Below are 27,493 nucleotides of genomic sequence, written 5' to 3' on the forward strand. Positions count from 1 at the left end.
TGCAAACCTTAGGATCGAGTTTTCCTCCACCTACAGTAAATGAGATCACATATATTGTGAAACAGGACAAGATGAGAGTGGATATTGAGAAGGCATTTTATAAAAATATTTAATGGTAGGTGAACCATCTTCCGTCGAGTGGAGGGGATTAAACTTAATCCCAAACCTTATATTCAATCCCACCATGGAATTCAACCATGTATCCTATTACTATCAAAAGTATAGCATTGTCTTGAAATATTATTGACTAGTTAGTGACACGTGGAATGCACTTGTATGATGTCTATGAATTTGGACCTCAATTTGCCATTAAGTGCTAGAAATTTAAATGGAGAAACAGAATTCATGAGCTAGTTGTTCAAGAGGCCTTGTGTATTCGTTTTTTTTTCTATCGAAAAAATTTGGAGAAAAAGAATTCGATTTGCCCTTTAAATGATCGAATCTACATTAATATTGAGACTGTGACATAAAACATTTTTTTTAATCAAATTTTAAAAAATATAAAAATATTAAAGAAATATGTTAATTTAGTCATTTAAGAATAATGCCAAAATTATAAAAATTGCATTAATGGACATTACAATTATAGGGTTTTGAACTTAAAACTGTTACAAAATAAATAGTAAAAGGATAGTTTAGTTGTTCAATAATTAATAAAATTTCATTCATATTATATTATTTTTTAGGGATGATTAAATGCATTTAAATCATAATGATGAGATGCACAATTTTATATCAGATTCTTTGCATTAAAAAAGGATCAGTTAACAAACCATGGTTTGAGGAATCGGTAGGGGTGTCAATTCAAGGCCCGGCCCGGCCTGGCCCGTTTACTAAACGTGTCGGGCTTAAGCCCGGCATGTTTAGTAATCGGGCCGTCTCGGTGTGGGGTCTTAGCCTGTCGGGCGCTTGATCGGACAGACCGAATGCTAGCCCGACCTAGTCCGACCGAGCCTAGCCCGACCTTGATGTGTAAAGATATCCCAGGAACTGGGTGATCTTCCATCCTCTCCTGCTGCTCCTTTCACCTTCAACACAGAACCACCACCACATATACCCAATATTTTCTTATTTATGATTTGATTAACTCTTCCTAATCTAATATTCCATAAAGAAACAATTCAGTTTCAATTTGATGACAGGAGATCTAATATAAGGTTCTTGATGATACTATACCTGATAAGCCGAAATTCATGCACCAAAGACGAAGTCAGAGGGGAAGTCATGGCGGCTATATTTGGGTGAGTTTTGGCAACTATATTTGGGTGAGTTTTGGCCTGAACGCACCTCTGATGAAGCTAATTAATAGACAACTTATCAAATGAAGAAGAAGAAGAAGAAATAGCCAAATTGACTACTCCTTTCTTGAACCCACCTCTACTATTATTTCACTCAAATCGTTCATTGTTGATGAGATGGAACCCATTGAAGGGTATAATGTTGTATTAACATTAGTGCCGAGAAGTGTCAATTTAAAAAGATTGAATTCATTACATGACATTTGGTCTGAAACATCAATTAGCCCGACCGTTTAGAGTTAAATAGGTCATTAACTCGACCGATACCCGTTTAGTCCAAATAAGGTTACACCGATTAAAGACCGAACACCGACCGATTGAAATAAAACCATACCATGCCCGCCCAATGCAAGTTCGAATGCCTAAATGGTCGGACAAGGTGCAGCCTATAAAATTGATGAGACCCGTTCTGGCCCGACCGAGACCGACCAATTGACACCCATAGGAATTAGTATGCCAGATCAGTTGATTCGTATTGGTATCAATGGAAACTGATATCAATTCCTGACTGATCCTGTATCAATGGATTGGTACTGACAAGGGTAAAAATATTAAAACAAAATCCAAGTTTTTTGAAGAAAATTGAGATAAACTTGACCGATCCAAACCAATACAGATTGTATCGGTAGAGACCGATATTGATTACTAAAACCCTGATCCTAATTGCTAGTGCTTGAATTTGAATCAAATTGATGGATTCTTAATCATTTTATTTATATTTTTAGTTGGTTAGGATCGATTCCAAAGTCGATCCCATTTTCACCTTAATATTGTTTAGAATCAGTTGGATCAAACTGATTCAGGCCGATTCTAATCCAATGCAGATCGAAATTGACATTGATCCATCAAGTTTTTAAAATTCTACTTAAAATAAAAAATCTAAAACCATTATAGTGAGATCCAAGAGAGAGACAAAAAAAGAACTCTATTGAAGAGAGCGTGAGTGATCTTATAATTAAAATTAGAGAAACACAGAGAGGTGAAATGATCGCCTCGCCCCCCATAAAAAGCACAAATGCTCGCCCTATTGAGGCTTCGATGCACGCAAATCAGCCACGCTCCCTAGTCCCCACTCCCCAGTCCACCTGCCCTTCAAAAACCCATAAAAAAAAAAAACATCAAAATCGCTCGAATGCCAACAAATATGTTTTTTCTTTATTTTTGGGAGCAACTTTTCTTTACTGAACAGTAACACCGACGGAGTTCATAACCATTTTAATTATGACACGTGTCTGTTGCCAACATAAATCGCGTCAACTAAAATTATTAAAAAACCTATAATCTCTCTGTCTGTGTATCTGTTATAATAATTGTTCCATTTCGTCGCTATAGATTTTTTGAACAGAGGAAGAAGCATATTCTCAAACCAGAATTCCACAGTAAAAGAATAAATTATAACCAAAACCGATACGAGGAGACGAGATCTGAAAAAACCCTGTCATTCCCTTCTCTGATAACATTACGGGTTTTCTTTCTTTTTAATCTCTTATTATTATTCATGTGATTTATCGTCCCAAAACGTTACAAATTCGTGAGAATTCCGTTTTTCCTGTCCTAATCACCTGTGGGTTTTTCGTGAATTCTTAACGGATTTTGGTGTGGCATTGCCAGATCTGTGTGGAAAAAGGGAGAATTTTTATGGGTTTTTGAAATTCTTTTGGTTTTCGAGGGTTACAAATGAGGATATGACGAGAGTTCTTCTTTTGAGTTGGCAGGATTAGGGTGTTTTTTTTTTTGGGTTGGTTAGAGGAGTTGTTTGAGATGCCGTTCGATAAAGTTGGTGGAAATGGAAATGGAAATCATCAGTTTGCGTTAGATCGAGTTCGTGAAAGCGGGGAAAACGATCAGTCGACAATGTCTACTAATTTGCTTTTGTTTCCTGCATCTTCCTCTTCTCCGTCAACGCCTTCGACCTCCATCGGTGGCCTTAATTATATCGAACATCATGTGTCGAAGTTCGATACTCTTGCAGGCGTGGCGATTAAGTATGGCGTCGAGGTATAATGATAACAGCCCAATTGCTGTTCTTATTGTTTGAGTCGTTTTGTTTTCTGGTTTCTGGTCCATGTGCCTCATCTGAGCTTTTGATGTAAGCCTGTGTAATTAATTACTCGAACAGAATGGAGTTTTAGAAATTCATGTACTTTTGCAGTGGAAGCAGGACTTTTGAACCGAAGCAATTTGATTTTTTAATCAACCCGCTCGATTTCTTTCACGATTTCAAGTTCTTGTAGCTCATATCTGGTTTTAATGTTTAAGTTTGTGATTCTAAGTAGAAATGCAGTTCTAAAATTCAGGCTGTTATGCAAAAAGGATTTTATTTCAGAAAAGCATTCATTGAAAGCCCAAAAAAGGCATGTCACTAATTACTTACTTTAGTTGAAACAGTTTTTAGATATTTTATAAGAAACTTTTAACAGGAATTTATAAAACAATGAGTAAAGGTAATCTGGGGAAGAACAACATCTTTAGCTTCAGTAGGTTTCATCCAATGGGTATATTTTCTGGGTGACCTCTCGGAGGTGAATCTTGAAGTAGAGGCCTCTGCTTAATGGTCATACATTGATCGCTGAACATAAATGTTAGGTAGCACAACTTCACAACTTTTGGTGCTTTTGATTAGCACATTGGTTAAGGTTTACCCTTTATACAAATTCGTGCATTCTCTTTTGCAGTTGTTGAGGTTGAAATTTCAAAGTTAGGCTACTCTAAGATAATTTGATGTCTTATTTTTTTCTTCTTTTTTTCCCTTGATAAAATTGGTTTGTGGTGTTCTAGGTGGCAGATGTTAAAAGGATGAATAACTTGGTTACCGACCTTCAAATGTTTGCTCTCAAGACCCTGCAAATACCATTACCAGGAAGGCATCCACCCTCTCCCATTCTTTCAAATGGTTCAGCTACCCCAGGGTATTGCCATGCTTGTACTTTTTGCTTACAATGCACTCGTTATTCATGTTCTCTAACCTGTTCATAATAATGATTTCTTCATGAATGTTGACCTGAAAATTATTAATCTATGACACCTTCCTGTGGTCTTTCTTATCCAACTTCCACGCTTTTTTCTCTGTGAATATGTGAAGGTTTCTGACTTGGCAAATGCATTGAATATTTACATACTAATTTCAGAAAGAGAGTAAGTTTCTCCTTTCCTATCTCTAACTATGAATCCTGGTGATTGCTATGTTCTTTAACCATGCATGTTTTTTACCATGCTAACAAGAGTATGAAAATCACGAAGAAAAGGGCCATTCACAATTCTGAAATTCCTATTGTAACAGTCAAGTCCTGTCCTTACATTCTAAAAGAGAGGCTTTTGTGTGACCATCTTGAACAAAATAATGGAAAATATCCTCCTAGAAACTCAAGATACCCTAAAAATGAGTCTATGTCTCTTCATATAAAACTCTATCAAGTACATTAGTAAAAAAACCGTTTCTGGATCTTCTGTGATGTCATCACTTTTGAAGTGTTTAAGCATCTAACTAAGCTCTTAAAAGTTTTTGGTTTTTTTTTTCTTTCAAGAAAGCTTTTGGTTCTGGAGAACATAGATTTTGAAAACGCAATTTAGAGTTAAAGAAAAAATGCTCGTGTTTTTATGTTTTTTGATAGATAAAATTGTTCCAGTTATTGAGAAAACATAATAGAGAACCTGGGTCTTTATAGGACTTCAATTGATAATCCTTGCTGTTGGCTTCTAAGATTAATAAAATCATAAGATGGATTGAAGAATGATGGCAGACAAGTGATTGACTTACATCAGCAATGTCTATTGACCATGAAAATATATAAATTTCTCACTTGTAACTTGTGAGCATGCCATGCTTTTAGCCTCTTTTGTACATTTTTGTTTTCTGTTCTGAAATATGTGCATGCTTATTGTATATTTGTATTCAGGTAATATTTATTAAAGTTATCAGCCCTGTGTTAATTCATTCGATCATTTTTTTTAATAATGGCTTCATCTTTAATGGAATTCAGATTTTTTCCATTAATTTTATGTTCTATATATCGCAGACTGGGATATATATTTCTTTCAAACTTCCAATTTAAGGATAATTTGTGGGGTCCATATAATTTCTAATTAAACACAATTATTTCATAAAGAGATAAAAAGAAGAACTTGATCCAAGTTTTAACTTTTTCTTAATTATTATGACTTTGATGATGTTCCCGTGCTATTGTCCAATCCCCTTCTTAGAACATGAAACTATAAAGGATCTAAATGACCATTTTGATTGCTATTTTATAAATTATGGATCTCAACCATGGAAGTTTGTATTCTGTAAGGCTGAAGTAGCTTGTCTTTCTTTTAAAGCTGACAATTCTTACAGAATAGATCCCTGAAAGAAACTTATGAGGAACCATTAGAACAGATCTCCCCCTCTTGGTTCCTTACCCACATTTATCATTTTAACTATATTTGGATCCTTAGATCCATATGCTCTGGAGTTGAAGCTCATCAAAATAAAAAGTTGTCTACTTGCATGGTGCTGATCATACCTTTCCAAGTACACTTGAGAAGCTCTCTGCCTTCTGTATTAAAGCCGACATTACTGTTTTCCTCTCTACCTTAGTTCTCAGGCTTCACTCTCTTTTTAAGATCTTTCTGCCTCGACTCTCCCTCTCTTCTCTTCTCTTGCCGCCCAACAAGTCTTCAAAGAAGAATGCAAGCAAATTCTTCAGCAACAACTCAAGGAACCCAAGATTCTGGGATTTCTTTCTCTTTCTATTATCTTTGCATGGAATTTTGAAGGTGGGTTTGAATCTCGATCCTTTACTTCCTCTTTGGCTGAAGTGCTGAACCCATGTTCAATGGGTCATCTACTGAGAAGGGCAACTCTGTTCTACCATTGGCCTTTGAACCTAGCCACAGGGAGGAAAGTGAGGAAGCAGAGTTTTAGAAGCAACCAGACAGGTTGGGTTATTGTCCCTGCTTGGATATCTGTGAGGAGTATCAGCGGTCCAGCTCTGAGATTCTGAAGGATTGGACCAAATATCTGATTGCTGTGGTTTCTGGTGGGATGAACGAGCAGTGGAACCAGATCGTCGATGCAGTTGTCATTGCTCGAATTCTTGGAGCTGCTTTGGTCATTCCGATCTTGCTAGTGAACTGGATTTGGGGAAATGAAAGGTAAAGACACAGTGGAACATTGCAAAGATAGATGAATTAAACAAGTAGAGACCGAAAATGGAAAATAAGAACTTCATTTCTGTCGACACATCAGCTCATGGAGAAGCGGACCCTGTTGCAGGATGGAAAAGAATTGGACATCTTAAATACAAATTACAGAGGAATCCGGAGCCAGAGTGGCTAGTGGGTGCATAGTTGTCAAGGCGTCACCTAGGCGTCCAGGCGCCTTTGCTGGAAGGGCGCAAAGGGCACCTTGTTGGTGTCGCCTTGATTTTTTTTCTCTCCTCCAACACCTTGGGTCACCTAGACGCCATGACAACAATGAGTGGGTGTATAACGTTAATGGCAGAGTCGACAATACCAACTACCGGATTCTGATCAGCTCCCATTTGCTCAGGTATTTCAAAGCAGTGAGAGGCCAACAATGCTACTACTGGGACTATGGTAGCGGATGTCTTGGAAGACACAAAGGTATGATGGACTCTTCGGCGAAGACTCGACTGCAACGGTACTGGGAATCTGCAAAATTAGGAAAGGTTATAGTGCCGTTTATTCGATCATCTTTGCTGCCCTGTTTTTCCTCTGCATTTGCCTCCGTCTGCCGAAGACGGAGATGGAGAGCAAAGCTGAAATCTATCTTGGGTTTGGTGATGGATGAGGGGAATTCAGCTGAGAGGAAGAGAGGGGAAGAAAGGAGAGAATGAACAAGACTAAAGGAAGAAGACTTGGCCGCTCCTTTGTAGCCATGCGAGCAACAGAGAGAAAATTACATAACTAACCTTGTTTAGATTATAGGATGGAATCTGACTTTTTGGAATTGGTCCCAAACTTCCAAGTCCAATTACAAAATTGTCCCTATCAAAACATTGTATTTTATGGTGGTCAAGGGCAAAAATATGGTTACAAATCTGTTGTGACCAACTTGGTTACAAAAAGATTTTCCTATTAATAATAGCAAGAACTATATTTTAGTGAATTAAGATGCCTCTAAATAAAACAGACAGCTTGTTTCTGACAGGGGAGTACGCCACGGGTTGTTCAACATGGCAGAAAATTGGGTTTCATTTATTGAACTTTGATTTCTTTCTCCTGTTCTTTGATTATTCAGTCTTTATATAATGCTTCAAGCAGAATAATTATTTCCACCAATGGTTTAACTGCACATTCTCAAGGGCTTGTTTTTGGTAGATCCTTTTTCAAAGGAAACCATGTTGAGTTTAGTGTTTAATACCTTGGGATAATGTTTTTAAGGTAGGACAAATATTGAGCTAACATAATCCCAAATGCAACATCTTTTAGCAGAGAAAATTTCTGTTGACTGCAAAACAGTGTTTAGAGTGCTATTTCTTGTAATCTTGCTTTTTGAATGATTTTCACTCAGAATTAGATTATGACAAAGGCTTCATAGTGGTGTTTTGTGTACCTTTTGCAGCCAGAAAATTAGTGGACAAACTCCATCTCGCCGGCATTCTGATGTGTTGGAATCTATCCAGTCACTAAGGTTGAAATCTACTCAACCCAAGGTTTCTCCAGCCATGAGCACTTTGCAGGGGTACTATGGGCTTAAACATTCAACTAACAATGGTGTAGCAGAAACAGAGATGGCAGTTTACAAAACAGACATTACTCGTTACTTGGAAGATGAACTGCCAAAATCCTCACCATTTCCTGACTTGTCTTCGGGCCTCCATCGGAAGTCCAGGAGTGTTAATTGTTTCTTGTTCGAGAATGGTGAAGTGTCAGATGTGCCTGTTGCAGAAGCCGGGGATGTTGAGGCTGAGAGGTCAAATGATAAGTCTGTCCGCAGGCGGCAGAAAGCTGAAATTGACTCTGCTTCTCGCACCCCAGGAATGTTGTTGAAGGAGGATAATAGTGGGGGCAGTGGATTCTCAACTACAGCTGGAAGGGGTCTAGCTCTGAGGCCAAAATCTGGTAGCCGAACCAATCTTGCAGCTGATGCTGAATCAGGTTGGTTGTACCCGGTTCCTGTGGGTCTGGGGGACTCTGTCGTAGGTGATGGGTTTTCTGGAGTACGGAAATCATCAAGCACTTCCAACTTGCAGGACGAGGACAACAACAACAACTCCTTATCCATCTGGCCAACTTCGAAGTGGAGTTTGAAGTCAGACTTACAGGCTTTCTCAGCTGCCACTATTGCCAGACCAATATTTGATGGCTTGCCAAAGCCAATAACTGGGAGAAGAAACAAAGCGGCTCTTGATTAGTATTGATCCATTGCACAGTCATAAAATCTGATTTATTTCTCATTTTTGAACGATACAACCAAAACCCTGAGCCAGGCCTTCCATCAAGCAAGGAAGATACAGAATATAGCTCCAGAAGTGGATATGCAAGGAAAGGTCAAATAAGACATCTTGCTTCTGACATTGGATGTTGAACCATTTAATGATTGGCTGAAAACCATCATTTGTAATTGCTTTGGCAGTTCAAGTCAGAAAAATGCTTGAGAGATGCTGCAAACAGAGAAGAGCTGTGTTACTGTGAATCCCATGAACGTGCTCTTACTGCATACAACGTTGTAGTATTGTTTGGTGGAAGTTCAAATCTAGATGGGTTTCCCATTAATTTTTTGTGTGTAGAATATATAAAGTCAAGAAGTGTTTGTTTCCTCCTATAAAAATGTGATCAGTTAATACTCCTACAGATTTGGAGCGTTCTCATAGGATGTATCATACTGACTTTTCAGCTCTCACACTATTTAATGTTTTTGGGGGGAGGGGATTAAACTTAATGCCAAACCTTATATTCAATCCCACCATGGAATTCAAAAATATATCCTATTTTTATCAATAGTATAGCATTGTCTTGAAATTTTATTGATTAGTTCGTGACACGTGGAATGCACTTGTATGATGTCTAAGAATTTGGACTTCAAATTGCCATTAAGTGCTAGAAATTCAAATTGAGAATAAGAATTCATGAGCTAGTTGTTCAAGAGGCCTTGCGTATTCCATTTTTTACTATCGAAAAAAATTGGAGAAAAAGAATTCAATTTTCCCTTTAAATGATCGAATCTACATTAATATTGAGAATGTGACATAAAACATTTTTTTTTAATCAAATTTTAAAAAATATGAAAATATTAAAGAAATATGTTAATTTAATCATTTAAGAATTAATGCCAAAATTATAAAAGTTGCTTTAATGGACATTACAATTATAGGGTTTTGAACTTAAAACTGTTACAAAACAAATAGTAAAAGGTTAGTTTAGTTGTTCAATAATTAACAAAATTTCGTCCATATTATATTATTTTATAGGGATGATTAAATGCATTTAAATCATAATGATGAGATGCACAAATTTATATCAGATACTTTGTATTCAAAAGGGAACCAGTTGACAAACCATGGTTTGAGGAATCAATATACTGGACAGTCGATTCGTATCGATATCAATGGAAACCGATATCAATTCCTGACAGATCCCGTATCAATGGATTGGTATTGACAAGGGTAAAAATATAAAAAAAATCCAAGTTTTTTGAAGGAAATCGGGATAAACTTGACCGATCCAGATTGTATCGGTAGAGACCGATATTGATTACTAAAACCCTGATCCTAGTTGCTACTGCTTGAATTTGAATCAATTCGACGGATTCTTAATCATTTTATTTATATTTTCAGTTGGCTAGGATCGATTCCAAAGTCGATCCCGTTTTCACCCTAATATTGTTTAGAATCGGTTGGATCAAACTGATTCAGGCCGATTCTATTCCGACTCAGATTGAAATCGACATTGACCCATCAAGTTTTTAAAATTCTACCTATAATAAAAGATATAAGGCCATTACAATGAGATTCAAGAGAGATGAAAAAAGAACTCTGTGGAAGAGAACGTGACTCTATACTTAAAATCAGAGCGGTTAAATGATCGTCTCACCTCAATGAAAAGCACAAATGCTTGCGTGACCTTTGCGCTTAAACACAGAGAGATGAAATGATTGCCTCTCTCCCCATAAAAAGCACAAATGCTTGCCCTGTTGATGCTTCAGTGCACGCAAATCATCTATGCTCCCCAATCCCCATAGACCCGGATTCAGATCCTCTATTGTCGTGGTTTGTTCTACCATCGTCCTGCCCTAAACTGTGGAGATGACACCGGTAAAGTTTACAATCCAACGGCCCTTTTTAAAAGTTTGAAAAGTTGGAGTTGGAAGAGGTTGATTGCATTGCAAACCAAGCAGGTCCGGTCAGGTTTACCAAATCGACTTGGATTCAGATCAAATTACACAAAAACAAAAGAACTCCAACTTTTTCTTTTCTTTCTGAAACTCCATCGTTTTCATCTTCCCAGCGAACCCTGGAGCGAGAACTCTCTTCTTCCACCTCTCAACCCTTTCAAACCCACCATGATCACCCAAAGGCCAAAGCTCTCTTCTTTGTGCCCTGGCGAACCTTGAAGGTGGGAACAAAAACCCAGATCTGGATCTAGGAAAGATTTGAAAGGCTTGGAAGCTCCAAACTGTGATTACAAGCCTTAGAATCCAAGTCCCTTGATCCTGGATCTGCTCTCTTTGTACCAAAACAGAGTCAGAATCCAAGACCCATCCACCTCTCAGTGATCTATCCTCAATCACATGGTGTACCCATGTATGATGGGTGTCATCCATGAATGTTTCTATGAACCCTTTCTTTTACTTCTCTCCACATTTTCTGTTAGAAACCGAAGCAAAGAAGAAGAACGAAAAACAAGAACATATGCAAAGAAATGGGTCAAAAGAGAATACTTAATTCATCTGTACAAAAGCATGAACCGTTTAATAGCCCTCTATGTAGTAAACTTTGAGGGAAAGTAGGCTTTTATCAGATACAAGATGGAGAACTCATGGGTTAAACTGATTCCTGGCTCTAGTACATGTGAATTGTTCTCAGCAGACATGGAGATTCCACAATTAGAAGTTTCTTGAGGAACCCATCAATCAAGAACCCAAAAAAAAAAAAAAAAAAAAAAACCAGAAAATAAAATAAAAGCAACAAATATATAGTTATCTTGAACTTGCTTTGAAGATCTTCTAAACCCATATTATGAATTTAGCAGATATTTCCTCAAAACAATGACAAGTACGCAATATAAGAGAGATTCAACTTCAATGGTCCAACAAAATTACTTTAAAAAAGAAAGGAGGGAAGGAAAGCAATGAACAAAAGGGAGGGAGAGAGGGATATTTGAATTGGGTTCTTCACTTCTTGTCTCTCTGGTCTGGTTCCTCCTCTGGAGAAAGATGAGTTGTTTCAATATATATGGACTCGTCTGTTCAGATTCTTCTAAAACATAAAAGCTAACGAAACGCGTCTGTCTCACCTATGGGTGATCGATCCATTTAGTGGAGAATGGATGATAGTCCGGATTAAATTAAATTAGATTTAACATCCGTTGGAAGATAAATAACACAAAAAATGGTCATTTTCTGTTTCGTTCTTGTTAGGATTTTTAGGATTTGATTTGATGTTAATCCCAAAGATACGCTTGAGATTTTTATAAAATCAGTTTGGAGCTTCCAAGCCTTTCAAGGTTCGCCACAACACAAAGAAGAGAGCTTTGGTTTAGAGGAGGAAGATAAACAGCTTTGGGTTTAGAGGAGGAAGTGATAGAATAAATCATGCGGAACATGGAGATCAATGAGCATACAAATAAATCCAGGGGTGTGATTGGCGCACCTGGATCCATGGTTGTGGAAGCTGAATTTTTGACGATCTCTATCTTACACGAATTGTGTTGGCTTGGTTTATCATTTTCCACCCAACTTTAGGTTTTCTTAGGTTAGTCACTTAATGGGCCAGTGACAACTATTTATAGTGGTGAGGGTAGGGATCAATCCTACATAGAAACTAGGGTTTCTTTCCCGTTAAGGAAACAATACCTTAGGTCCACACATAGTAACTGGACTCATACCATTAAGGTAACTTTCATCAAGAAGATGATTGCGGTGGGTTCGAAAGAGTTGAGAGGTGGAAGAAGAGAGTTCTTGCTCCAAAGTTCGCTGAAAAGATGAAAACGATGGAGTTTCAAAAAGAAAAGAAAAAGTTGGAGTTTCTTTTGTTTTTGTGTAAATCGATCTGAATTCAAGTCGGTTTGGCAAACCCGACCGAACCTGCTTGGTTTACAATGCATTCAACCGCTTCCAACTCCAACTTTTCAAACTTTTAAAAAAGGCCGTTAGATTGTAAACTTTACAGATGTCATCTCCACAGTCCAGGGCAGGACGATGGCAGGACAAACCACGGCAGTAGAGGATCTGAATCCCCACAGACCTTCCCCCACCTCCCCAAAAAAAAATACAAAAAAATCATCGCTCGAATGCCAACAAATATGAGCCCGCTTGATAACCTTACGAGAAATAGTTTTTGGTGTTTTTCCGTTCCGAAAAACGGGAAAACACCCAAAAACAGCTTGATAATGATATGTTTTTTGAGAGTGTTTTTTAAAACATAAATCAAAATTTATGCTCTCTAAAAGACTTTTGACAGAACATGTTGAACATGTTGAACATGTTCTGTCGTTCTGTGCTGAAAATTAAAAGTTGTGCCCGATAAATTGCTCACGCCTCTAACGTCTCTCTCACCTCTCAACGTCTCTAACCTCTCTCTCACGCCTCTAGCCATTGAAACCTTGTACAACCTGCAACTCATCTTGGAGGTAAGATTGAACTCTTACTCTGTCCCTTTCTTTCTCTCACTCTACATCTTCCTCTCTCTCTCTCTCTCTCTCTCTTTCTGTCACTCGCTCTCTGTGCACGATTTAGTTCACAGAAACCCTAAGAACCACGGTTTCTGTGTTCATCCATTGGAGTGAACTGAAAGCCGTGGTTATTAGGGTTTCCCACTTGAGAACCTTCGCAACGAAGTAGGAATCCAAGAAACTTTCATCGTTGCTACAAACTTCAACAAAATCACCGGTTCAATATGCTTTTGCCATTACTAGAAACGAGAAGACCTCCCTCACTGAAAGCCCAATCAAAGGGAAATTTCAGGGTAGGTATTTGAATGGACTACCCTCTTAAGTACAGAGTACTTATTCACCAAAAGATCAAGCCATAAATAAAGCCAAGCCACTGAAATCATACCTGGTGGTAGAACAGAGATCAGATTTGATTTCAGTTTGATATATGCTAGCAGGGTTGGATTTAGGGTGTAAGAAACAAGGGCTAGGGTCACACAGGAGAATCGATTCAGACCCTAGAGTTTGGGATGGAAAGATGATTAATTGAGAAGGATCTGTGTCTCTATTGTGGAACCAGATTAAGCTGGGACTGAATAGAACAAAACAGGGATGCATGGGTAAGGAAAAATAAAAAAGGGAAGAAATTGAAAGGAGGAAGGGAATCGTACCAAGAGGAGAAGGGAAGAAATACAAGTCGGCCAAGTCAGCGACTCGCCAAGCAAATACACATAAAAGGTACGATCCATTGATAAAAGATTTAAAAGCAGGTTGCAATTGCAGACAAGACCCATAACCAAGAGAAGAAGAAGAAGAGGAAAAAGTGATGACAGAAAAACATTTTCTAGAACAAGTTTACTAAGTGGGTTAAAAACGGTTTCTCAACATAGAAAAGAAAAAAACTGTTCTATTATTTCTCAGCACAAAAAAAAAAAAAAAAAACCCTACTCTCTTATTTTTCAGCACATAACGAACAGAAACAATAGTAAAATCATCAAGCGAGCACTATCTCTTTTCTTTATTTTTGGGAGCAACTTTTCTTTAGTGAACAGTAACACCGAGGGAGTTCATAACCATTTTAATTACAACACGTGTCTGTTGCCAACATAAAACGCGTCAACTAAAATTATTAAAAAACCTATAATTCCTCTTTCTGTATATCTGTTCTAATTATTTTTTCCATTCCGTGGCCATAGATTTTTTGAACAGAGGAAGAAGCATTCTCAAACCAGAATTCCACAGCAAAAAGAAGAAATTATAACCAAATCCAATACGAGAAGACGAGATCTGAAAAAACCCTGTCACTCCCTTCTCTGAAACATTACAGGTTTTCTGTCTTTTTAATCTCTTATTATCCATGTGATTTATCGTCCCAAAACGTTACAAATTCATGCGAATTCCGTTTTTCCTGTCCTAATCACCTGTGGGTTTTTCATGAATTCTTAACGGATTTTGGTGTGGCATTGCCGGTTCTGTATGGATAAAGGGAGAATTTTTATGGGTTTTTGAAATTCTTTTGGTTTTCGAGGGTTACAAATGAGGATATGACGAGAATTCTTCTTTTGGGTTGGCAGGATTAGGGTGTTTTTGTTTTTTTTTTGTTGGTTGGTTAGAGGAGTTGTTTGAGATGCCGTTCGATAAAGTTCGTGGAAATGGAAATGGAAATCATCAGTTTGCGTTAGATCGAGTTCGTGAAAGCGGGGAGAACGATCAGTCGACAATGTCTACTAATTTGCTTTTGTTCCATGCATCTTCCTCTTCTCCGTCAACGCCTTCGACCTCCATCAGTGGCCTTAATTATATCGAACATCATGTGTCGAAGTTCGATACTCTTGCAGGTGTGGCGATTAAGTATGGCGTCGAGGTATAATAATAAAAACCCAATTGGTGTTCCTATTGTTTGAGTCGTTTTGTTTTCTGGTTTCTTGTCCATCTGAGCTTTTGATGTAAGCCTGTGTAATTAATTACTCGAACAGAATGGAGTTTTAAAAATTCATGTACTTTTGCAGTGGAAGCAGGACTTTTGAACCGAAACAATTTGATTTTTTAATCAACCCCCTCGATTTCTTTCACGATTTCAAGTTCTTGTAGCTCATATCTGGTTTTAATGTTTAAGTTTGTGATTCTAAGTAGAAATGCAGTTCTAAAAATTCAGACTGTTATGCAAGAAGGATTTTATTTCAGAGAAGCAGTCATTGAAAGCCCAAAACAGGCATGTCACTAATTACTTTAGTTGAAACAATATTTAGATATTTTATAAGAAACTTTTAACAGGAATTAATAAAACAATGAGAAAAGATAATCTGGGGAAGAACAACATCTTCAGCTTCAGTTTAGGTTTCATCCAATGGGTATATTTTCTGGGTGACCTCTCGGAGGTGAATCGTGAAGTAGAGGCCTCTGCTTAATGGTCATACATTGCTCGCTGCACATAAATGTTAGGTAGCACAACTTCACAACTTTTGGTGCTTTTGATTAGCACATTGGTTAAGGTTTACCCTTTATACAAATTTATGCATTCTCTTTTGCAGTTGTTGAGGTTGAAATTTCAAAGTTAGGCTACTCTAAAATAATTTGATGTCTTCTTTTTTTCTTCTTTTTTTCCCTTGATAAAATTGGTTTGTGGTGTTCTAGGTGGCAGATGTTAAAAGGGTAAATAACTTGGTTACTGACCTTCAAATGTTTGCTCTCAAGACCCTGCAAATCCCATTACCAGGAAGGCATCCACCCTCTCCCATTCTTTCAAATGGTTCAGCTACTCCAGGGTATTGCTTGTACTTTTTGCTTACGATACACTCGTTATTCATGTTCTCTAACCTATTCATAATAATGATTTTTTCATGAATGTTGACCTGAAAATTCTTAATCTATGACACTTTCCTGTGGTCTTTCTTATACAACTTCCATGCTTTTTTCTCTGTGGATATGTGAAGGTTTCTGACTTGGCAAATGCATTGAATATTTACATACTAATTTCAGAAAGAGAGTAAGTTTCTCCTTTCCTATCTCTAACTATGAATCCTGGTGATTGGTATGTTCTTTAACCATGCATGTTTTTTACCATGCTAACAAGAGTATGAAAATCGCGAAGAAAAGGGCCATTCACAATTCTGAAATTCCTATTGTAACAGTCAAATCCTGTCCTTATATTCTAAAAGAGAGGCTTTTGTGTTACCATCTTGAACAAACTAATGGAAAATATCCTCCTAGAAACTCAAGATACCCTAAAAATGAGTCTATATCTCTTCATACAAAACTCTATCAAGTACTTTGGTAAAAAAACCGTTTCTAGATCTTCTGTGATGTCATCACTTTTGAAGTGTTTAAACATCTAACTAAGCTCATAAAAGTTTTTGGTTTTTTTTTTTTCAACAAAGCTTTTGGTTCTGGAGAGAGATTTTGAAAATGCAATTTAGAGTTAAAGAAAAAATGCTCGTGTTTTTATGTTTTTTGATAGATAAAAATGTTCCAGTTGTTGAGAAAACATAATAGAGAACTTGGGTCTTTAGAGGACTTCAATTGATAATCCTTGCTGTTGGCTTCTAAGATTAATAAAATCATAAGATGGATTGAAGAATGATGGCAGTCAAGTGATTGACTTACATCAGCAATGTCTACTGACCATGAAAATATATAAATTTCCCACTTGTAACTTGTGAGCATGCCATTCTTTTAGCCTCTTTTGTACATTTTTGTTTTCTGTTCTGAAATATGTGCATGCTTATTGTATATTTGTATTCAGGTAATATTTATTAAAGTTATCAGCCCTGTGTTAATTCATTCGATCATTTTTTTTTTTTTAATAGCTTCATCTTCAATGGAATTCAGTTTTTTTTTTCATTAATTTTAGGGTTTTTTACAATTACCACCCCAGAATCTTTCATATTTACTATTACCCACCCCCCCCACCCCCCCCCCCACCCCCCAAAAAAAAAAAAACTTTGAAACAACTGTTACCCTCCCCTGTTGCATACTAATAACTAACTGGCCCCCACTGTTACAGACCCGTAACGGAGGGGGTTAGTCGTGAGAGTGTGCCATTGTCACGGATTTTTTAAGACCAAAATGCCCTTTTGGGGTGGTAATTGTAAAAAACTCCCACCCCATCCCCGTCCCTTCTCCTCCTCTTCTCCTTCTTCTTCTTCCATCCATCACCATCCCTTCTCCTCCTCCTTCTTCTCCTCCTTCTCCTTCTTCTTCTTCCATCCCATCACCATCCCTTCTCCTCCTCCTCCTTCTTCTCCTTCTTCTTCTCCTTCTTCTTCTTCTGTAACAGCCAATCAGCACAAACCTCCCGCCAACAATCAACTACTTTCAGGGGGTGAGAGCTATTGTTGTAACCTTGCTGTAATATAATTGATTCTTCTGTTAAATTGATAAAAGTACTCTGTAACTCAAAATTATCATTTGATTGAAATTGTAGGAACTCGTTCCAACCATAGTTGTCATGGCGTCGCCATGGCGTCCTGGCGCTGGAGAGGGTTGCTTGGCGACCTACGCCATGGCGTCCCTCTTTGATTTTTTCTTCCTGTCTCTCTTTCCCTCTTCGATTTCTTCTTCCTGTCTTTTTCCCTCTTCGATTTCTTCTTCCTGTCTTCTTTCCCTCTTCGATTTCTTCTTCGATTTCTGAATTTTCTTATTAAAACTTGAGAAACAAATAGAGAAAAAATAAAACATGGCTTGAGTATACATCTATTAACACATTAAAAATAGAGAAATAAAAAATAAAACATGGTCGACATGCTTACCATGGTAAAGCCATGGCGGGCGACATGTCGATATAACGACGTGACACCCCTCCACCGACTTGGATCGCCGTGACGCCGTGACAACTATGGTTCCAACACAACTACTTTATCCAATTGAGAGAATACATAAACTCTTGACCTGATAAAACTCTGGGAGAAGTCCATAGTTGAGATTGTAGAGGGGTCTCCCCACTGAAGGTGAGATTGAAGGACTACTAAAAATGATTGCTGAACTGGAGTTCATAGTCGAAACTGATTGTCCTCAATGCTCCTGTCTCCTCAGTTTCTCAGGCAGTGGAAGCCTAACATATATAGGATACCAAAATCATCTCAAATATTCAACTCACTCACCCTTTTATTCCTAATCTACATTCGCTTCCAAGCAAACAAATATTTTGACAGGGATAATGCACTCTGAAGAATTGCTGAGAGTCCAAGATTGTCATAAAAATTACATATTACTCTGGAGAATCTCTCTCTCTCTCTCTCTCTCTCTCTCTCTCGCTCTACTTGGGGGGATCATTCTGCAGAAACTCTTCTATAGTCGAAGGGAATTCAAGCCCTTCAAGACCATCAGCATCCTGCGAGGCACAAGCAGCTCTGCCCAGAAGCAAGTAAACTAAACTCAATGGTTCGCTCATGTGGTCCCCACCATCATTTAACAAGTACTTAATCCATCCATCTAATCTCTCCATTTCTTTCTCACATTTGGGTCCCTTCACCCCAACAATCTTTGAATAAAACCCACCATGACAAAAGCATGACCCAGAAGTTCCATTAACAAATCTCTTCTCTCCTTCTTTTCCATCGTCTTCTTCCAATCTTAACTCCGACAAACCCAGAAATTCGATTAACCGCTCGATATCGTCCTTGTTGTCTTCGGCCTCATCGACAGTCTGACTTTGTTGTTTAATGTCCAGTTGTGATGGCTCCTTCTGGGTCGGAGGGAAATCAAGGGATTGCGAGAGGAAATCTTGAGGAGGATCGCTGTCTTGGAGATTCGAGCTGTTGTTGGTATGATCGCAGTTGAGAAAAATGGGGGAACCTAGATGATCTGTTGATGATGAAGAACAGTGATTGGTTAAGTGCGATGAATCTTCTGATTTCAATCTCTTCTCAACCTGTTCAGATATATCATAAAGTTAGCAGATTAAGAAATTTGATTAGAATATAACAAAAATAGATAGAACGGTAGGTGATTAGAGGTTTTGTGGTCAGCTACTTGTTTAAGAGAGGAGAAGAAACCACTGTGGAGTGAAGGTGGTCGCATCTGTGAATCAGATTTAAAGCTTCAGCCTTCAGCAAATACCAGCAACAATTATTTATCCAAAAAAAAAAAAAAGCAACAGAACCACGATGGAGAAGGGACGGTGATGGGATGGAAGAAGAAGAAGGAGAAGAAGGCCACCCTTGGAGGTTCGTACGGTTAATGTGAGCAGGAAGGAGAAGAAGGAGAAGAAGGAGAAGAAGAAGGAGGAGGAGGAGAAGGGACGGTGATGGGGTGGGAGTTTTTTACAATTACCACCCCAAAAGGGCATTTTGGTCTTACAAAATCCGTGACAATGGCACACTTTCACGATTAACCCCCTCCGTTATGGGTCTGTAACGGTGGGGGCCAGTTAGTTATTAGTATGCAATAGGGGAGGGTAACAGTTGTTTCAAAGTTTTTTTTTTTTGGGGGGGGGGGGGGGGTAATAGTAAATATGAAAGATTTTGGGGTGGTAATTGTAAAAAACCCTTAATTTTATGTTCTATATATCTCAGACTGGGATATATTTTTTTTTCAAACTTCCAATTTAAGGATAATTTGTGGGGTCCACATAATTGCTAATTAAACACAGAATTATTTCATAAAGAGATAAAAAGAAGAACTTGATCCAAGTTTTAACTTTTGCTTAATTATTATGACTTTGATGATGTTCCCGTGCTATTGTCCAATCCCCTTCTTAGAGCATGAAACTATAAAGGATCTAAATGACCATTTTGATTGCTATTTTATAAATTATGGATCTTAACCATGGGAAGTTTGTATTCTGTAAGGCTGAAGTAGCTTGTCTTTCTTTTAAAGCTAACAATTCTTACAGAATAGATCCCTGAAAGAAACTTATGAAGAACCATTAGAACTGATCTCCCCCTCTTGGCTCCTTACCCATATTTATCATTTTAACTATATTTGGATCCTTAGATCCATATGCTTTTGAGTTGTAGCTCATCAAAATAAAAATTGTCAACTTGCATTGTGCTGATCATACCTTTCCAAGTACACTTGAGAAGCTCTCTGCCTTCTGTATTAAAGCTGACATTATTGTTTTCCTCTCTACCTTAGTTCTCAGGCTTCACTCTCTTTTTAAGGTCTTTCGGCCTCAACTCTCTCTCTCTCTTCTCTTCTCTTGCCACCCAACAAGTCTTCAAAGAAGAATGCAAGCAAATTCTTCAGCAACAACTCAAGGAACCCAAGATTCTGGGATTTCTTTCGCTTTCTATTATCTTTGCATGGAATTTTGGAGGTGGGTTTCAATCTCGATCCTGTACTTCCTCTTTGGCTGAAGTGCTGAACCAATGTTCAATGGGTCATCTACTGAGAACGGCAACTCTGTTCTACCATTGGCCTTTGAACCTAGCAATAGGAAGGAAAGTGAGGAAGCAGAGTTTTAGAAGCAACCAGACAGGTTGGGTTATCGTCCCTGCTTGGATATCTGTGAGGAGTTTCAGCGGTCCAGCTCTGAGGTTCTGAAGGATTGGACCAAATATTCTGGTGGGATGAATGGGCAGTGGAACCAGATCGTCGATGCAGTTGTTATTGGTCGAATTCTTGGAGCTGCTTTGGTCATTCCGATCTTGCAAGTGAACTGGATTTGGGGAAATGAAAGGTAAAGGCACAGTTTCACACTGCAAAGATAGATGAATTAATATAGAGATTAACCAAAAATGGAAAATAAGAATTTCATTTCTGTCGACACGTCAGCTCATGGAGAAGCGGACCCCGTTGCAGGATGGAAAAGAATTGGATATCTTAAATACAAATTACAGAGGAATCCGGAGCCAGAGTGGCTAGTGGGTGCATGTCAAGGCGTCACCTAGGCGTCCAGGCACCCTTTGCTGGAAGGGCGCAAAGGGCACCTTGTTGGTGTCGCCTTGATTTTTTCTCTCCTCCAACGCCTTGGGTCACCTAGACGCCATGACAACAATGAGTGGGTGCATAATGTTAATGGCAGAGTCGACAATACCAACTACCTGATTCTGATCAGCTCCCATTTCCTCAGGTATGTCAGAGCAGTGAGAGGCCAACAATGCTACTACTGGGACTATGGTAGCGGATGTCTTGGAAGGCACAAAGGTATGATGGACTCTTCAGCGAAGACTCGATTGCAACGGTACTGGGAATCTTCAAAATTAGGAAAGGTTATAGTGCCATTTATTCGATCATCTTTGCTGCCCTGTTCTTCCTCTGCATTTGCCTGTGTCTGCCAAAGATGGAGATGGAAAGCAAAGCTGAAATCTCCCTTGGGTTTGGTGATGGATGAGGGGAATTCAGCTGAGAGGAAGAGAGGGGAAGAAAGGAGAGAATGAACAAGACTAAAGGAAGAAAACTTGGCCGCTCCTTTGTAGCCATGGGAGCAACAGAGAGAAAATTACATAACTAACCTTGTTTTGATTATAGGATGGAACCTGAGTTTTTGGAATTGGTCCCAAACTTCCAAGTCAAATTTCAAAATTGTCCCTATCAAAACATTGTATTTTATGGTGGTCAAGGGCAAAAATATGGTTACAAATCTGTTGTGACCAACTTGGTTACAAAAAGATTTTCCTATTAATAATAGCAAGAACTATATTTTAGTAAATTAAGATGCCTCTAAATAAAACAGACAGCCTGTGTCTGACAGGGGAGTATGCCACAGGTTGTTCAACATGGCAGAAAATTGGGTTTCATTTTATTGAACTTTGATCTCTTTCTCCCGTTCTTTGGTTAATCTTTTCACACAGTGTCTCACTCCTTACTACATCAATTATTCAGTCTTTATATAAATAATAAGAGTGTAATGCTTCAAGCAGAATAATTAGTTCCACCAATGGTTTAACTGCACATTCTTGAGGGCTTGTTTTTGGAAGATCCTTTTTCAAATGAAACCATGTCGAGTTTAGTGTTTAATACCCTGGGATAATGTTTTTAAGGTAGGACAAATATTGAGCTAACATAATCCCAAATGCAACATCTTTTAGCAGAGAAAATTTCTGTTGACTGCAAAACACAGTGTTTGAAGTGCTATTTCTTGTAATCTTGCTTTTTGAATGATTTTCACTCAGAATTAGATTATGACAAAGGCTTCATAGTGGTGTTTTGTGTACCTTTTGCAGCCAGAAAATTTGTGGACAAACTCCATCTCGCCGGCATTCTGATGTGTTGGAATCTATCCAGTCACTAAGGTTGAAATCTACTCAACCCAAGGTTTCTCCAGCCATGAGCACTTTGCAGGGATACTATGGGCTTAAACATTCAATTAACAATGGTGTAGCAGAAACAGAGATGACAGTTTACAAAACAGACATTACTCGTTACTTGGAAGATGAACTGCCAAAATCCTCACCATTTCCTGACTTGTCTTCAGGCCTCCATCGGAAGTCCAGGAGTGTTAATTGTTTCTTGTCCGAGAATGGTGAAGTGTCGGATGTGCCTGTTGCAGAAGTCGGGGATCTTGAGGCTGAGAGGTCAAATGATAAGTCTGTCCGCAGGCGGCAGAAAGCTGAGATTGGCTCTGCTTCTCGCACCCCAAAAATGTTGTTGAAGGAGGATAATAGTGGGGGCAGTGGATTCTCAACTACAGCTGGAAGGGGTCTGGCTCTGAGGCCAAAATCTGGTAGCCGAACCAATCTTGCAGCTGATGCTGAATCAGGTTGGTTGTACCCGGTTCCTGTGGGTCTGGGGGACTCTATCATAGGTGATGGGTTTTCTGGAGTACGGAAATCATCAAGCACTTCCAACTTGCAGGACGGGGACAACAACAACAACAATTCCGTATCCATCTGGCCAACTTCGAAGTGGAGTTTGAAGTCAGACTTACAGGCTTTCTCAGCTGCCACTATTGCCAGACCAATATTTGATGGCTTGCCAAAGCCAATAACTGGGAGAAGAAACAAAGCTGCTCTTGATTAGTATTGATCCATTGCACAGTCATAAAATCTGATTTATTTCTCATTTTTGAACGATACAACCAAAACCCTGAGCCAGGCCTTCCATCAAGCGCGAAGATACAGAATATAGCTCCAGATGTGGATATGGAAGGAAAGGTCAAATAAGACATCTCGCTTCTGACATTGGATGTTGAACCATGTAATGATTGGCTGAAAACCATCATTTGTAATTGGTTTGGCAGTTCAAGTCAGAAAAATGCTTGAGAGATGCTGCAAACAGAGAAGAGCTGTGTTACTGTGAATTTCATGAACGTGCTCTTACTGCATACAACGTTGTAGTATTGTTTGGTGGAAGTTCAAATCTAGATGGGTTTCCCATTAATTTTTTGTGTGTAGAATATATAAAGTCAAGAAGTGTTTGTTTCCTCCTATAAAAATGTGATCAGTTAATAGTCCTACGGATTTGGAGCTTTCTCAGAGGATGTATTATACTGAATTCTCAGCTCGTATACTATTTAATGTTTTTGGGGGGAGAGTTTTCTGTCCTGGAGCATTGGCCCAATGTGCGGAAGCATCAACAGTGGGTGAGATGAGATTTTCGGCTTTCATGGGGTTGGGGTGGTTGTTTCATAGGCCTATGTTTGGGCGCAGGTGCCATACTTCAAGACAGGCTCCTTTTTCCCTAATTTTTTTTAAAAAATAATTGGTAGACCACTTTTTTATATTGAACTCAGTTGCTTTATTCTTTGTATAGGAGTAATCTTGCAACACAGCCTGCAGGAGTTGGCCCTTAGGAGCTGTATTGCAGACTGATTTGGACTCATTTTCTCAACCTAAAGAGGTACTGTCAAGTGTGAGATAAGGCAATAAGCATTTTCTTATTTTTATTATACTAATTATTCCTTGGGAGAGGGTCTTCCACGATGCCGTGGTGGGGGGAATCTCTCAAGCCACACCAATGGCGGCATGAAAAACGCTAACATCCACGAGATCCAGTAAGGCGAGAGAGAATAATAAAAAATAAAACTTTATAAGAGGGTGCTAGTACATTGGTGTATTGGAAATTTCTCTCATTATTGGGACATTACTTTGATCTCCCTAACTAAATTTCCATAAGGAAGAAAACTTCCACCTAAAGTCCTAAACTCCCCTTCTTGATGTGGTATATCTCCCCAATTTGGAAATATTTTATTTATGGGAATAGGTTTGCTGCCAAGCTGCGTGGCTTCTGCGCCAGCAAGGTTGCCAATGGAAGTGCAAATGGGCATCTAGAAGAAGGGGTGGGGTGATTATTTTCACTGCCCCATTTGGGAAGGCATAGGGGACACTGCCAGGCCGCGTTCTTTTCCCCTTATTTATACCAAAAAGAATCAAAATGATCAGCAACTAACTCTTTTTTTTGGTAGAACTAACTCCCTTCTTTGAAGTTGTGTTAATTGGGAGAGAAGAGGGGGGAGGGGGGAGCATTTAACTTCAATTTTTTTTGCTAATCTTGGCTACATTGGAAGAAATGGAATTTAGTGTTTCCATCATGGTAATAAGGAAAGGAATATGAGTTACAATACATTAATTTAACACAAGGTACACATAAGTGAGTGCCCTTGGACGCTGGTGCTGTGAAATTTGACAATTAAACCATCTAACTGTCAGGAACAAGGGGTTGGGGTTAAATTGACCTGTCATCATCGGGGGTTGCTCCACCGCAGCTATCCTCTCCTCTGGCATGGTTTGGAATTTTTCACATTTTAGGACTGATTTGCAGGTCTGTAAACAGATCGTATTCAGCTCGGATACAGATCGAAGGTGATCAAATTCAGATATTCCCTAGTCAAATACAAATACCTCTAAATGAGTTCAGATGCAGATCGAATTTGGATTTTCGACCTTCTGTATACATCTCTACCTTGTGTAACCTAAACCTTCCTCAATTCCTCCCCATAGCGGATCCATATCGGTTAAATCATGATTTTCTTTTCCTCATATTTTAGAACCAGTTGAATCTTCAAAAACCATCAAAATCATTATTCACTAATTTTTTTATTATTAAGTATTCGATTTTTTTTTTGGAGGGATTTTTATCGGAGTATTCAGATTTTTTCCGGATATCTCTAAATGTATACGGATGTCCCTAAACGGATACGGGTGCGGATTGAATTCGAATTTTCAGTTATCCATTTACAGCACTACTGATTTGGTATGATCTCGACTTCAATTTCAGATTGATTTCACTGTAGTCAACAAATAGATTCTTTATCAAGAAATTGAATTGTTTTTTGCATCAATCTGAAAATTTTCAAGAATAAGAAATCCATTAGGTAGTTCATTTTCTAACAATGGATGTTCTCTCTTAGTCTGGCTGGACCTATCATATGTAAAAGGGCCACTTGGGCTTATTTAAAAATTAACAGAATTTGTTTCAAAGATAAAAGGCCCATACTATACAAGAGTCTAAGAGGTGGGTAAAGAGATACCCCTTTCACCCATATTCTTCCTTTCCAAAACAAAACATGTTCACATAATATTTATGAGAAATCCTTGATCAAATGTGAATGAGATAAACATTTATGAGAACATCTAAGGCAGGTGATAAAATTTCCAAACTTATTTTTGGAAGAGAGAGAGAGAGGACCTGGTTTCAAAGTCAGATATAGTACGGGACATGAGATCTAGATAAGATAGAACAAATCTGAATTCAAATTAACCAACAGACAAAAATGAAAATGCAGGAACAAGATGAAATCTAAATTCCAGATCATTCAGATTTGAAATTAAAATTTATCGATTAGAAATAAACTCAGATTTCAATGAGATCAGTTTGATGCGAGACTTTAGGTCGGTGGATTAGTATCTGAATTAAAAGACCAATGAAAGAGATGATACAGAATCAAATACACCCAATTATAAAGGAGAAGAAAATTAGAATTACCAGACACTGTTAGTTTAACAGTATGAATCTTGATCAGATCCTTCCCCCAAGCAGCATCCATATACAGTCATTCCCACCTGATGTCCAAATAAAATTACAAAATGCAATTCAATTCAACAAATAGATCATGAGAATCCTAAAACAAAATTGAACCTCAATAGAAGGATCTAGTCCCCTTATTCTTGGAATGGCTAAAAGAACATCTTGGTTATGACACTAACAGAATAAACTAAAAAGTCTTTGACATTGTCCCAAAACAACAGTAAGCACCTACAAGCTTGGAAATCAAGTGTAACAAAACGGTATTGACGTTGATCAGACCTTTTTAAAATAACATTTAGTATCACTCTTATACTGCATTTCCTCTGGCCTCAAATCTATCATTCAATATTCTCTCTGACAAAAAACTTCCACACAGCTAATCATATTAATGTTTAATAGATTCCTACTGTTCCTCAAACATAATGCAAAGAAGAATCTAGTACAGATTTTCTCTACTATCTAAATGGATTGTAACTAATCAGCGACAATATTAACAGTAAACCAAGAACAAATCTTAGAGAAGAAGACCCTTAGTAGAGAAGAAAGAAAGAAGAAAGGAAGGAGAAGATAACAGATTGATAGGGTTCCGAATACCGTACTCAATCTCTCAGCTACATATTTGTAAGATAAAATTAAATAATCACAATTAACCAACTGATTAATGGCTAATTACACATAAGCCTGTGATTATAACTTTAATTACAAATATACACTAAGATGTTACACTGTACTGGACTTTGCAATACCCCCCTCAAGCTGGAACATAAATGTCATCCATGCCCAGGATGGAACAACTTTGGAGAAAGATATTCTGAAACAAGGCTTTGGTAAGCATACCACTAAGTTGATTTGCAAAGATGACAAGAGGAGTAGATATAACCTTTCGTAGCACAACATTCCTCATAAAGTGACAACTTCAACGTGTTTCATCCTCTCATGAAAAAATATATAGTTGCCTGATTGTCACAAAACTGGATCTCCATAGGCTTATTAACAGGAAATCATAGTTATTGCGTAAGACACTTTAACCACATCAACTCTCAAGCTAAGCCATAGATCGATTTTCAGTTCAACACTTGATCTGGCTATAGTAGTATGCTTTTTAGTCGTCAATGTAACATTGATGCTGAATATCGATCTGTACCTGGCAACATTAAAACACATGAGGCGATAAAGAAAACAAAGGTAACTGAGGAAAGACAATAAAAAAGGTGATTTAATTCCAAGAACAAAAAACATACAATTGACGAGATAATAAGAGTTAAAATTGTATCCCTCCAAAAAACTTAGGAACACTCATATGAATTATTAAGGACCGTAACAAATGACAAATCTTTCTTTCAACCACACCATTTTGGATGAACAGCAATACTATGCTCACAACAAAAGGAAAAAAGGGAACTTGATATATTCAAGTGCATTATATGAACAAAAATCTTAAAAGTGACAAAATTGAGTTTTTTATTTCTGCATAAAATTGTTTAAAATTTTACTAGAACTATGGATGAACCTTTATAAGATACAACCATGTTAAA

General features: G+C 38.1%; 2 protein-coding genes across 2 annotated transcripts; both read left to right on the forward strand.

Moving 5' to 3' along the window:
• The first annotated feature begins 2,803 nt into the window (after positions 1-2,803).
• Positions 2,804-9,111, forward strand: LOC122645973. Its single transcript, XM_043839407.1, has 3 exons — positions 2,804-3,296; positions 4,077-4,207; positions 7,864-9,111. Exons 1-3 carry the CDS (start codon positions 3,060-3,062, stop codon positions 8,654-8,656), a joined length of 1,161 nt encoding a protein of 386 aa, XP_043695342.1. The 5' UTR covers positions 2,804-3,059; the 3' UTR covers positions 8,657-9,111.
• Positions 9,112-15,547: 6,436 nt separating this feature from the next.
• On the forward strand, positions 15,548-23,100 carry LOC122645158. Its single transcript, XM_043838494.1, has 3 exons — positions 15,548-15,604; positions 15,747-15,877; positions 22,217-23,100. Exons 1-3 carry the CDS (start codon positions 15,548-15,550, stop codon positions 23,010-23,012), a joined length of 984 nt encoding a protein of 327 aa, XP_043694429.1. The 3' UTR covers positions 23,013-23,100.
• The last annotated feature ends 4,393 nt before the right edge of the window (positions 23,101-27,493 follow it).

Source organism: Telopea speciosissima, chromosome 11, assembly GCF_018873765.1.
Source record: "Telopea speciosissima isolate NSW1024214 ecotype Mountain lineage chromosome 11, Tspe_v1, whole genome shotgun sequence".
NCBI classification, from domain to species: Eukaryota; Viridiplantae; Streptophyta; class Magnoliopsida; order Proteales; family Proteaceae; genus Telopea; species Telopea speciosissima.